Below are 14,113 nucleotides of genomic sequence, written 5' to 3' on the forward strand. Positions count from 1 at the left end.
AGAGAGTATCCAAAAGAGAATTTGCTTTCTTCTGCAGTTCATGTTTTGGACTGCATTACATTTTGTGATTTTTTTTTTTTTTTTTTAATTTTTTTTCTCAAGTGTAGGAAAACAGACTCCCTTTAAACCATTATGTGTCAAAGCACCTGGATTTAAAAAATAAGAAATATTTCAGGTAATAGTGTGTTTTCTCCCTACTACTATGCTCAAAACACAGGACTCTCTTGGGGTGGGGTTTTTTTTTTTGGTTGTTGTTTTGTTTTTTTAACTACTATTTTAAAACATATGATGTTCTACAGAATATAGAATTCTGAGAAATAGGATTTCCTGCAGAAAACTGAAAACATTAAGTGAATAACAAGCTTTTTGTGACTCTTCTGTTTCTGACACAATTGATCATTTAAAGCACATCTATTACTTATTCCTTTGCTTCCTATGCTAAATACTGAAATAACAGGAACTCTCCACTGCTGTATTGAAGGGTTTTTATTTTAGAGTGTGAGAAGTTGTCTCCCTGTCCAGTATTTCATAATGTCCAGGAAAAATGGGTGCATCAGTTAGCTCTTTCAAGGATTCTGCTGCTCTTCACTTGAAGAGTGCTGCAGTTTTTCTTGGATCTTCTCCATTTTCAGTCTGTCCTGCCATGATAAGGTCAGAAACAGGTTGAAGAGTGGTAGGCACCACAAGTGTGGGATATTTCTCTAGGAGCTAGCATCTACCCATATCCCTTCTCTAGCCGTGCTTCGCTTCACACCATGACTGAACTTCTCCTGCTGTCACCTCTAGGATAGAGAAGGACCCTGCAAGGTGGATTAGGCTCCATCTCCCTGCCCTTGCAGTACTGCGAGACTTGGAGGGATGCGTGGAGGTAGCTCAGCTCACAGCACTGCCTCTGCATCTCTCCCAGTGGATATGCAGGTCCCTCTAAGTGAAGGGTAGCTGTAGGGACTTGTAGTGCCCCACGTGTTAAGACCATGTTGTCATATGAGCTGAGAACTGCTGCTTTAAACCTACGCAGAGAACTAAATGGATCATTGATTTGCTGTGGAACTTCTTAAGTCAGCAGCTCTGTTGCTGTAGAGGTAATGTTTTAATAACACCATGTTTGCAGTGACACTTAGGAACATTGTGTATCACGTTTTGTTTCCCAGGTGAAGATCTCCTGGCTATTGTAGATACATGAGAACTGGAACGATATGTGTACACATGTACAGCATGTGCTGCTTTCCAAGTCTGGTAAAATACAGCTGTCTGGGACAAGAGCTTTAACAAAATAGTGTGTTCTTCTGTGTGGCTGTGCTTCTGTGCTTTTTCTATCACTTCTGGCTGCTCAGTTTCATTTAGGTTAGACGATACACATGGATGCAGTACTCCAGGTTACTCGATCTGTGTATTTAAAATGTTTCATTGTAGTTAGGTGGAGCTTGAGACATTTTTAAGGGATTGTAAGAGAAAATAAACAAATCTTAAAACAAGAAAAGCTGAAGTCCTTGGTGTAAAACATGATTGCATATGCAAAGAGGTTTAGAAACTGTCTTGTTGTTTGCACTATATTTATCCTGGATTAGTTTGCTGCCTCTCCTTCCACCTGATATATTTAGGATTCTTCCTCTCTGGTATGTCTTCTTCTGGTACTCTGGAGACTGGCAACAGCTAAAGCTGCAATAAATGCAAAACATGCTGATGCTGCTAGTGGTAATACGTGATGAAGGCAACTTAGAGGTTTTTTTGTGGTGTTTTTTTTTTTTTTCCCCTCCCATACAAAGTTGTTTTTAAGTGTTTACCAGGCTTGGAGTTGGGAAGCAATTTCCTAACAGAGGCAGGTGAGAGCTGTAGTCTTTGCTCCTGGTGGTATAAAATAACCTTTCCTGAGGTCATCCATTTGTTAATGCCCAGATTTCTAATGGGACAAAGAACGTCTACGGTGGCCTTGATACTTCCTCAGTGTGTCCCATTGCATGTTCCAGATGCAGCTCTTGCTTTGTGTTCAGTAGCGTTATTAGTGTGACATTAGCCTGTGGTGTACATGGGAGAGATCTCTGAGCCTTTCTGCAGTGAGCATCTGTGTGTGATGGACTGCAGCGCTGGGGACAAGACTGTCATCTAACGTTTTTTGCCAGCCCTATGTTCTTAAATGTTCAATCTTGCAGAAACAGAATGACTGAAAATCCTTTTCTATAAAAGTGCAGCAAAACGTGAGCATTTGAAATGTGAAGTGTTAGTGAGAGTTGATATTAACCCCTAGGGTGCAAAACATTGTTATGCTTGGTAGTCTTTTAAAAATGGCAATAAGCTGCCTTCTTGGTGGGAGGAAGTGGTTGTTGGCGAAGACAAGCTGGAGCAGCTTTCTCCACTGATGATACCTGTTTCTTTTCAGGAACAAGACAGACATATCAAGTAGGCAGGCAGCTTTTCTTCTTGGTTTAGAAAATTTGCTGGTAGGGAGAAGACAGTCTTGCTGTTGTTATCTTGATGTAGTGAATGTGTGCTGGCACAGACTTTCCAAGGTGCTGCTTTTCAATTGTAAACTTGTGCTGTTTAAAAGCAATTTTACTCAGTCCCCTGTTTTTAGAAGTGCAGTGGCTATGTGGCATCCTCTACACAAGCTGGAGTACTCAGAAATGCTTTTGGCTCCCAAACTATAGAAATTTGCGTCTGTGCCAGGCTGTTTCTAGCAGATAATTGGAGTGAAAATGCTTTTAGTGTTCTCACCACTCCCAATTGGGAGCATGCTGATCTGAGTCCAGCCATCAGGTGGAGTAAATGTGCTTTGTTGTTTTATTGTCTTGGGAACTATACAGAGAGAGAAATGCTCAGCTCTGCAAAGTTATTTCAGTGAGAACTTGTGAAGATTCGTGTACCTCTGGAAAGGGAAGAAATTGGGGCTGGGAAGAGAGGAAGCCAGGTGAAGGCTTGTAGGAAAGTGGGGAGAAAGGGGGTATCACTTTTACTTCCAAAACTTGTTCTCACTCATGCTGACCTGGGGTATGCCCCAGCCCAGGACTTGCTACTGGGGAAAAACTCAGGTTGCACAAGTTGATGTGCAAGGACTACAGCAAGGGCCACCAAGCCTAAGGTGAAGAAAAGCTTTAGGGCTGAAACTCCTGGTTACTGCCAAGCTAGAGATCTCTAAGCAGGAATACTGTCATCTTTAGGTACCTGAGAGGGTCTAACTGTGAGTGAAGTGGTCTGTATAGATGCAGCAAATTCTCCTCTAATTCCTTCCTCAGTCTGATAAGTCTCTGTACTGCTGTGTCCCCGTTTCCATGGCAGTGCAGTGCATCTAGGTGTCAGGGCCTTGGCTGTGCTGATAAGTCTTTATTGCTCTGAGCAGCCTCACCTGGGACCTCCACCCACAGCCCATGCTCTTGGGCCTGTGAGTCCCTCCTCAGCTCATCTCTGAAGCTTTCACTCCTGAGTGATGCTGTGGGAGTTACTGATCCCCCACCTCAACCATAACCATGTCTGTGCCTGCTTACGGACCCCATAGGTCCAAACCCAGGTGTGCACTTAATTCCTGGCTTGACGTTAGACCTGCCTTGTCACCATGGACCTGCTTGCCTATCTGAGCTCCTGGTTGAACCCAGCTGTGATCTCTGGGCCTGCCCTTCTCACCTTGCTCAAGTGCTGTAGGACAGGGCCCTGGCTGGCAAGTCCCTTGCCCTGCCAGACATGGGATCTCCCTTGCCTCTCTTCCGTTAGGGAGCAACCAGACTGCATTGCTCCCTGACACCAGGAGTCCAGAGAAGACAGGGTCTTCAGCTTCCAGCTGAAGACAGCAGTAGGATCAAGGACAGTAAAGCTTGCAACATTTCTAATTAAGAACTCCCAAAAGCTGGTGAACGTATCTGTCCATCTCTCAGTTCTTGTTCAGCAGTTTTGTTTCACTGACATATGGTCTTGCTCCTCTTATTTACCAAGCATGATGTCAATGGAGTACTGAGCTGGCATCAGTTGGCCTCTGTTTGGACTAGTTCAGCTTCTTATCTTGTAAGCAAAAGTTAATGTAGTGGAGTAACTTGCGCTTGTAATCAAAGCTGAGCAGTGATGTAGGAGTTGGCCAGTGGACGTGGCCTTGCAAGCAGTCAGTCTCAGATCTCTGCACTAGAGAGTTCCATTCCCTGCATTTGAAAGAACCAGCTTCAACAAACAGCTGAGACAAGGCACAAATAGATGGTGAAACTAAGCAATAGTTATAAACTGCTTCCTCAAAAAATTGAGAATTCTATTTCAGAATTTCTATTTCTGAGCAGGTATCTTTATTTAAGTTGATAGGCCTGTTGCTTCATGTTTAATGTTTGCTGTGCAGTAACTGTACTGCTGCTAGCATTGATGACAAGAGTTTCTCTAAGATCAAGAAGATGTCCTTAAAACAGCCAGTATCTAGACAGTAGCGGATTTTTATCTCTGACTTGTGTGAAACACTGTGAAGGTGTTTCAATAGAATAGCAGCAATCCTGCACTAAAAATCTGTTAGCTCCATTTATGAAATGGGCACCTTGGATACAAGATAGGGACAAGAAATCCAAGAGACACATGGTGCTCCTTCATGCCTGGCACGCTAGTAGACCGTGGTCTATGGGAAAGCATTGAAGCCTACCCTGAGACAACTGCAGTTTCTGCAGTGTTAATGGTAATCCATTGCTTCATCCCTCCTAGATGTTTTTGGTCTTGATTTCATGCTCCAGAATTGAGTTGTTTTGACTCTAACCTTTAGTTCTCAGCTCATGAGTTTTTCTTCATCTTTTACAGAAGCAATGGCTTTCAAAGACAAAATTCCATAGGCTTTGCTTTAAGGTTTGGATTGCTTCAGGTCCTTGTTGGAGTTTGTCCTCCTAAATCTTATCAGGTTGTATGCTGATAACCCTTCAGTTAATTGATGTCTTCTTTCTAGATCAATTCAGTACAGATTTCCTTTGTTTGCCATCCCCAATTTGTGCAGATCTAATCTAATAAATCTGTGCAGCTGTGATCCACAGCCCTGATGATCAAAAACATGTATGTTTTTCTACAACTCCTGCAGTTATGGAAGACTCTCTGATATTTCTCTTACCTTATTTTCTAATAGCATGTAACATCAAAGCAATGTACTGTACATCAGAAAGAGCAACTAGCTCTATGTATTATGATTAAAATAAATTACTGTGGCCTCCCTTCAAGCGAGGAGAAATAGGTTGTCTTTTTTCTACTTAATGCAGGTTTTCTAGAGCCAGGTACTAAGTTTCCAGTTCCCTAAAACTTTCTCAAGTGGGGCCTGTTTTATCCCCTTTGTCTGGGTGAGACCAGCTGCATAAAACTACAGTGTTTTTTTTGTTACAAAGGTGTAGACATTAATTCGTAGTCCAAGGAAATACCTACTTCTGAAACTTCAAATTCCACTAAATCTGGTATGTTCCTTGTTCTTGTTGAAAGTGGTTCATGTTCTAGTACACTGGCCACTATTATGTCCAGATGTTTTGGGGTCACTGGCTTCATAAGATGATGGTTTGTGTGGATGAAAGAGGGCACATGTAGGACAGATATCCCCTTTCAGTATAAGAAGAAAGCAATATTTGGTCCTTTCTGAAAGCATCATAGGTCTTGTTTCTTTCAGGAACGAGAGTGGATGTAACTTTCAGAACACCTTTTCATCAGAAGACCATACCAGCCTACTTCTCCCACTCTTGCCAACGCATAGCTTAGCATATCATTGTGGCTGTGTTCATGGGGTACAGTTCATTGCGGGAAAACAAACTTGTTAGATGTAAACTTCTTGCCTTCTAATGAGGCACTTGAGAGTGTGAAGAGTTACAAGAGATGGGAAAACTAGCTGAACTGGTATTATACTCATTTGTCAGCTTGCAGGGTTGGTGGTTTCTAGCTGGAGCAGTGCCTCCACTTCCTTCCAGTGTGAGCTCTGAAGTTTCTGCGTGGTGCAGTTTCGAGCCATGAATAGCCAAATTTCAGAAGTCATTACAGTCAGAGGGATGATGAGTGATTAAAAAAAAAAATACAACCCACACCCAAAATTTTTTTCCCCTCTTTCCCGTGATTTTACATGCCCCCATCCCCAAATAATTTACCTAATTCTCCTGTATTGAGAGCCTGACTGATGCTTTTTCGTTCAGTGGGTTATTTCCTTTAGTGCTGTGCACCTCTTGCTCAGTTCCGTAAGCATGGTTTGTACCTAACTTGCCTCTGTTAAGCTTTCCACAGCAGTTCATCCACACCTCTAAGGGTGCACTTTGAGAGATGAAATTTTGAGTGGCAGAACTCTGTGTTCCCTTCAAACCATTAGGACATTATATTACTTCAAAGTGTGAAATAGAAAATAATTGCCAAAATAAAGGTGATATGCTTGCTACTTGCTGTCAGTCATCAACCTGGTAAATCTTCTAGAAGGTAAAAGTGGTGTTGTGATTCATTTCACAATGAAGTTGCAGTGTGGTGCAAAAATAGGAACGTGCTCTCATGTGAATATGACTGCCTATAAAATTGTTCATTACCTCAAAAGATTCGGCTTATTGCCTGCAAAGGAAAAAAAGAGACTATTTCTTTTTTGGTATTTAATTTGTGTTACACCGGGTATGTAAGAAAGATGTGCTATTCAAAGGCAGCCCTTGTTCTACCGAGGTTATAAAAGCCTCCAGAAGAGGCTCTTGTTCTTGCTATGTGTTATCAAGCATATAGCAAGTGTATTAATATAATTGTGAAATGGCTCTTCATAAAACTAATACTTGAATTAAATCTGAACCAGTCTGTCTTACTCTTTCCTACCTTTGTGCAGTGTGAATTTGGTTAATCAGCTTTAAACAACAAAGCAATGTAAACCCTTGAACTGTGTTACTATTTACAATGTTTATTTTCCATCTTAGTGCTAACATAAGACAGTCCTTTTACTTCAAACTTACGTGTGTTTTTTTGTGGTGTGGTCTTGAAATACACTCCCTGTTTTAATGCTACGGATGATAAATGCAAATTTATCTGGTTAATAAGGTGGTGTGACTTACTCTTTTGGTATAGATATCCCTGAAGAAGAGGCCAGATACTGGACCAGAAAATTAGAACAAATAAATTCACTTGGAGATGATGAGGTAAATATCTAAACTGAAAAATGAATGTAACCCTGAATGCTGTAACTTGCTTTTATTCTTTGTGTTGGACACCTGTCATTGAGGTAACTAGTAAATGTTCATCATTTACAACTCTTCCATGAACTGTTTACAGAACTGTTCTAAGTGTACTGTTAGTGTTAAGGAGAGGAACATTCTTCCGCATGCTGGAAATGCTTGAATAGTCAGAACTGTTTTACTGATGTGCATACACTCAAAGGAAAGGTAATACCATGCTTTACCTCAGAAGAGGAGGAAACTGCTTTTGACAAGCTGTAGTAGATTCTCTTCATTTGTGAAATCAAGTCAAAAAGGACATTTTTTCAGTTGGCTGTTTCTGGGAAGAAGGCAAAGCAAGATACTGAATCTTTTTTGGAACTGAGGACTGTTGGAGCTGTTAGCTTTTATCCTAATCCAGCTGTTAATGACTCAGTTTATATGAATCTTGTATTGCAATACCTGCCAGCTATGGCTTTGGTTTCCTGTTTTTTGTAGTGTGTGCTTGGCTAAACAGCTATAAACTAAAAGTTACTTTTTTGTTTTGAGAGGCTGTTACGTAATGAAGACTTTTCTTTACAGTTCATACTGTTTCCACAATGTTTCCAAAATAAGATTGGACATATTAATGCTTGTACCAGAAGTTTAGCATTAAAAAAAACCCAACAAACCACTTACATGTCAATGCCCACGTCATTGAGTAGGAACATAGTGCTTGCTTAAACTCTTGATAGGTCTCTTTTCATAGCAAGATAACTTGCAAAATGTTCTGCCTGTGACTTTAGGAAGGTTTTTATTCTGGGATCTTTCATTGATTCTTTTCTGCTCTTTGAGAGTCATTTGGTTTGAAGAAAAATAAGGTGGGTTTTCTTTTTGACTGAGAACAGACCAATATTTGAGTGGATAAAAACATAACTGCTTGAGGGCAACCTCTCTTGCCTTCCTGGAAGTTTGAGAACCTCTTGGAGTTCACAAAAAGCTCAGTTTGTGGTTTGGCCTGTCAGTGATACTGCTGTGGTACCTCCCTGCTCCTGTGGACTGTAGCAGCAGTCTGTGCCAGGTACTTCAGTGAAGCATAGGTGCCCTCTAGTGCTTCACTGAGCTGGTACTTAGTGAAAGATATCCTGAGCTTGGTGAGACTCCGCTTTCCCTGGAATGCCATCCATCTGTATGCTAAGTGCATGCTTTTATCCAATACTAGTAACAAAATCATGCCTCTGATTTATGACCTAATGATCTCAAATTTATTATGGATGTTACCCTGTCACCCGTGAGAAAATTAAAAAAATGTAAGACACCTGTGCAGGGTCTGACCTAAGGTTCATCTTGTCCCATGTTTGACAGTGACTCATAGTGGGATGATCTCTTCCTTGCATATTCCTCTAATTTGCAGCTACTTGTAGGTCAGGAACTTCCAGGGCCAGAGGCAGTATCTTTGTGTTTAACAATACTCAGTGGATTTTTCTTCTGTGGATGTCAGTTGCCTTTTGAATGCACCTAGGTCAGTTATGTTGTAGCAAAGGAATTCAGTGCCTTAATTGTGCATTGCCTGAAGAAATATCTTATTTGCTCTGAGCAAACAAACCTTATGTTGTGAAACCAGCTGGAGGCAGGTTAATTTGAAGAAATTGAATGACTGATCCTCATTCACCCACTCTGTGCCACTCAGCTTTACAGACCTCACCTTCTTGCGTGGCTTTTGGGCTGCAGAGTCCTAGTCTGCGTACTGGTATTTAATACAGGACAACTTTGTGTCTTTATCATCTTTTCTGTGTGTTAAGTTTAGCTATCTCTGAGACAATGGATGAATAGACTAAATCTGCACAGCAGTATTCAAGAAGCAGGTTCATTTGGAGTTTATGTGGTGTCATAAAAACGCTTTCCAGTCTTTATTCCTGCAAAACACTTAATCTTCAGTTTTCTTTTTGGTACTGCTGATAGCTGTTGCGCTGATGCTTTGAAAAGAACAAACTACTGCCATTTTTTGATATCTAAGTATAATAATACAGAACCTATTGCTGCTCTGTGCTGCTGAAATTGCTCATCCACAGAATTCCTTTCACCACTTTGTCAACCAGTCAGTGCTGTGAGATCCAGCAGCTCTTGTTTTCACAATTCTGATTAACTCAGTGAGTTGGCAGTTTGCTGATGGGAAGACTAACCACCCTTCAGGATCACTTGTGCGTTTTAAATAGCACAGATCAGAAGATAGTCACAGCAGAAGTCTGAAGGTTGTCACCTTCCATGTAATGAACAGGTCATTAATCCGTACCAAATCCAAGGAGAGGCTGGCTGGTGGCTCTCTTTTGCACAGATTGCAGCACCAGGTTGCTAAGGTTGCCACTTCCTTTGTCATCAGATCTGGGTTTTTTCCTAGCAAAGACAATTGAGCAAAATACTGAGAACAGTCTAATTTTCTCATATTTCTGTGTAATACAAGACAGAGGAGAATTACAAAATAAAACCACTGGCATTCCCCTAGGGAATGCTTTGATGCTGTAACCAACAGCTTTGTAAAAAGTCCAAGTCGGCTAATTGAAATATCTCTTATGTTCTCTAATTTAGTATTAAATGAGATGAAAAATTCTTCACTTTAGATGTGCTGTGGATCACAGGAGAGTTTGTAAGTGTTGCAAACATTGTGTTGCTGCCCTGCTGGGCACACTAATTGTCTAACCACTTCAATCCCCCATTGCAGTGCTGCCGTGACCTCTCATGATTTTTGAACTGTTGAAGCCATGCTTGAGTGTCTAAACATAAACAGGCTTATATTCAGTTCTGAGCTCTCCATCACAGTGACATTGTGTGTGAAGAATCAGATCTTTTAGATGTCTAATTTGAGGTTTTACAACTGAGAATAGGGCCTGTGCTTGTAGAAAAGCAAACTGCACCTTAACCAGCTGTGTGCTTTTTAACACCTGGTTTTGGCATGAAAAAAGAGGAGATTTCTGGGAGTGTGTTTGAATATGGGTATTAAGGAGAATATTTAATGCTTTGAAACTACCAGGGATGTTGTTTTTCTGTTGTGTGGCATGCTGTACTCTGAAGGCTGTTTCGTTAAGTTGCCATTTGCTTTCTTATTGGTCTGTGTTACTTTTTTTTTTCCTCTCCTTTAGTATTCCTTTCAGGAGGAAGTCCAGAAGAAACCATTGCCCAGTGCTGCCTCCCAGTGTTGTAAGTTAGACTTTATTTCTCCTCAGTGTTTTCTCTTTCAGTGTACTTCATTTCCTTATCTGGTTAGTTATCAAGCCATGGTACATCTGAACAATATTTTCTTGTTAGAAGTACTTAAATATCTGTGAAACCGTTAATTTTTGTCGGTTATGAAAAACTGTGCACGTCAAAATGTTGGTCTAAAGCTTCTGATGCTAGAAAGTGAAATCAGGCATTGAGTCTTTAACCTATTTGTGTTCTCATGTGTAACAGGAACACAAAATGTGTTCAAAGTCACCTAGGTTGTCAGACCCTTGTAATATCGACGCAAGTAAGAAAATGCTGAGTTTTTTCAGGTAACTAAGTCAGGCTATGTTCTCTTTAAACATCATGTGTTGAATATTATTTTAATGACTTTTTAGTGAAATTTTAAGAGGAAGAGAATAGATGGTGACAGGTTACTGCCAGAAGCCTTTTAAAATGCACCAGATGTTTGTGTATTTGGTGCCTAATTTCTTCGATATTACTATCCAATGCTGTGTTGATGGATGAAAAATAGTTTTATTAATTTCTGCTTATCTCATCTTGTATTTTTTTATGCTTCTTAAAACATAGATGGAAAAATAACCTAGGACATAGTGTATCTGATGGTCTGCAAAATTAGATTTCCGAAACACTGCTTTTAACGTACAGTAGATGAAAGCTCAGTGATGTCTTATGAATTGTCTTATCTACTTTTGGCAACAACATTAATAAAATTCAAGTCTCATAATTTAAACAAATCTTTTACCCTCTACTTCAAATCCCATAAGATGTGCATATTACTCTTTGCAGGCTGTTTATCCATTAGCCTGATTATAGGATCTCTATAAAACTGTTAACATTAGGAAATGTGAATTACTGTTTACCTTTTTTTGAGTAGAATTAATTTATCTATGTACTATTATGTTATCTTAAAACTGTCTTCAAAAAAACATGGACATTAACCAATTGCCTAGGAAATCTGAATGTGTTGTGTAGCTGGAACATGTACAAAGCTACATGAAAGTACTCCAGCAGTGGTATCCTAGGTAATACCAAATGTGTCCTCCCATTTTTTTGATGAGAGTATATGTAAAGAATAAAGCACTTTTTTCTTTGTTTGTTTCTAAATAGTCAGAAGGGTACAATTGCTTTGTAAGGCCTACAAATAAGAAAAGTTGTTGGAGAAATTAGTATTTGACTAAATCATACTAGCAGAGTGTGCAGAACCTCTAATGTCAAAAGATCAAAGAAAAGCAGTCTAATACGAAGTGTCCAAGACATGAATGTGTTACTTGCTGAAATTACGTTCCTGGCTATTTGCCCTGGACTTTGCTTTTGTTCAAGAGAGGCTGGTTTGATTGACCCTTCTAAGTATTGGGATGTATGGGTAAATTAGGAGGAATGCTTCTGTGTAGGGAAAATAGCTGCACGTGTTCCCACAGCATGGTGCTTTTACATCCTCAAGCTCCTGTAGCTGGTTTCTTCCCTGGAGGACCAACTTGGCTCTTGCAAATAAAAAGTAGAACTGCAGCTGCCATTTTTGTGTTGCCTGTTAACAGCCTGCATCTTGCTAGAAAGTGACCTTTTACAATAATTAATTGAAGGCCCCTGGTTTGAACAATTAATACTGCATAAGAATTAATTTTATCATTCATGGGATTAAAACACTCATTAGAATTGATGTTAAATATTTCATAGCAGTCTATGATTAATGTATTTAAGAATTTTCTAGTAATTCAATAAAGCTTGTGGCACTACATGTACTTTTGCTTATCTACTGCCTGCAAGTATCCAGCATCTATGAATATTTAATTATTTACATGGACAACTATAAAGTAGACATTTAATGTAGAAGTACTTTTGAAAATGAACTCTGCCTGCATCAGTCTGTGCATAAGAATTGTAAGCTTGCCTGAATGCAGCACATCCTTTGGAACTCAAGAATTCAATCCAGAAGATGCATTTATTGTGTCTCTATTGAAAGCTGACCTGACCTTTGTCTATGACGCAGGAGCTCAACCGCCTTTTACATAGGAGCGGGATGGGTGTCCTTCCCTCACCTAAAACATGTTGAGTATGGAGTGTTCTTACTTACCATGTGGGTAAATAATTGATAGATATATTTTTAGATATAATAAAAATATCCTCAAGAACATTTGTAAGACTCATCCAATTTTCCATCACCATGTGCTACATGAGATGCGGTCACTGCTGGGAGCAGGACACAATCAGCTGGACGTCACACTAAGTATCTAGAAGGAGCAAAAAACCTTCTCAGTATGAATAGTTTTTGCCCCATGAGAGTATCTCCCCAAAAAATGAAGTTATCTTAAAACCTCATGCACTATAGACCAGAAGTGCAGCTAAACACTTCATATAGCTTGCATTTCAAGAAATAATGGTGTAACTGCACATGCCACAGGTGTCCTGCTTAGCCCTCTTGCAGCTCTCAGAAGAGTCTTCTGGTTTCTTTGTTCTTGCTAGAGAAAATCCTACTCCAGCAGGCAGGGTCAGGTTCATTAAATAGGGAAATACATGTCCTTAAATGCTAAAATTAGATTAAACTTTCAACCTGTTCTGCTTCTGTATTTTCCACACATGTCCGTTCCGTTTCTCAAACCACCTTTTCTCATGGTTCTTTCCCCATCTCCTGCATGGATGCAAATTGTTCTGTTACCTCCCCTGAGTAGAGAGGGGGAGAAGGATGGAGCGGGATGTGAAAGAAGAGATCTGGGCCATGTCTGAAAGCCAACATCTGATCTCTGAGGGTGGGTTTTCATCTCTGGTCACATATGGGCTGCTGCCTTGGTGTGTTGCCACAGGAAATCTCAGCCCAGACTAGGTGCTCAAATTTTTGCAGAGATGAGGGAGCTTTCAGGCCCACTTTCACAGACACAGATGCTGCTTTGTTATTAGAAGAATCTGACCCATGGTTTCTGAGGTAATGCAGGATTTGGGCTTCCTACCAGTTCTTAAATGAAGCAGGTGGGTCTGTTCTAGTACATGCAGTCACTTCTAAGCCCTACTTACTTTGGCACTTCCTGCCTCTTCCTTCACCATACTTAGCCATTTCATTTTTACTTCCCAACTTCTTCCCTGTATATTTCTCCTGCCCCACAAAGATGATATGCTTCTAATTGATTTAACCTTCAGTGATCCTAAGTAATAAACAAAGCACTATAGTGCCCATGGATCCAGTTCTGTTTGCATTTCTATAAAATGTAATCATAATTCTTAATTTCCTGGTAGCTCATTGTTGGATAACTGCATCATCCTCATATTGGCTTTTATCTGTAATCTGAAATTAAAAAGAAAGGAAGCTTTTATTGTCTGGAAATTCACTTTCAATTAAGCAGATTGAAAAAATGTTATTTGATTACTTTGGCATTCATTGAGTCAATAAGTTCTAAGTGATTTATTGTGGTAGGTATAGTTTTATTTTCCTTGTGTGCTCAAGATCATTTATGGCAACATAAAGTCCATTATAATCCATAAATGAGTCACTCTGTCAGTATTTTAAACACAGCTCTGACTTGGGGCAGTCACTGTGCAAACTGGTAAGAGGAAAGTATTCCGTATCTTTCTGGAAAAAATTTGGTAGTCTTATTTAATATCAGCTACTGTGAATACTGCCCTACACCTTTTGTTAGGGAGTTTACAAATCTGGAAGAGCGCAGGTTTGTTCAGTATGATTCTCAGAGAAGATAACCTAAGTGCCACTGAATCAACCAGTTATGTCTGTCCTCTTATCTTTGACTGAAAATCTTTCTGAGAATGCTTTGTCCTCCCTTCTCTGCATGTGTTTTTTTTCTTCCACTTCCTTGAGTCTGTGGTGTTGTTCTTTTCAC

General features: G+C 40.0%; 1 protein-coding gene across 1 annotated transcript in view; it reads left to right on the forward strand.

Annotated features, from left to right (window-relative positions):
- The window catches only part of LOC309415350 (protein unc-13 homolog B-like), a gene marked incomplete at both ends in the record, with an annotated part of 220,582 nt that overhangs the window by 39,474 nt on the left and 166,995 nt on the right, over window positions 1-14,113 (forward strand). Inside the window, 2 exons of the mRNA XM_082012849.1 lie at window positions 7,003-7,073; window positions 10,205-10,262. Of these exons, the coding sequence (XP_081868975.1) occupies window positions 7,003-7,073; window positions 10,205-10,262 (129 nt within the window). The remainder of the gene's footprint in view (window positions 1-7,002; window positions 7,074-10,204; window positions 10,263-14,113) is intronic.

This window comes from Phaethon aethereus (genome assembly GCF_964289735.1).
Source record: "Phaethon aethereus genome assembly, chromosome: Z".
NCBI classification, from domain to species: Eukaryota; Metazoa; Chordata; class Aves; order Phaethontiformes; family Phaethontidae; genus Phaethon; species Phaethon aethereus.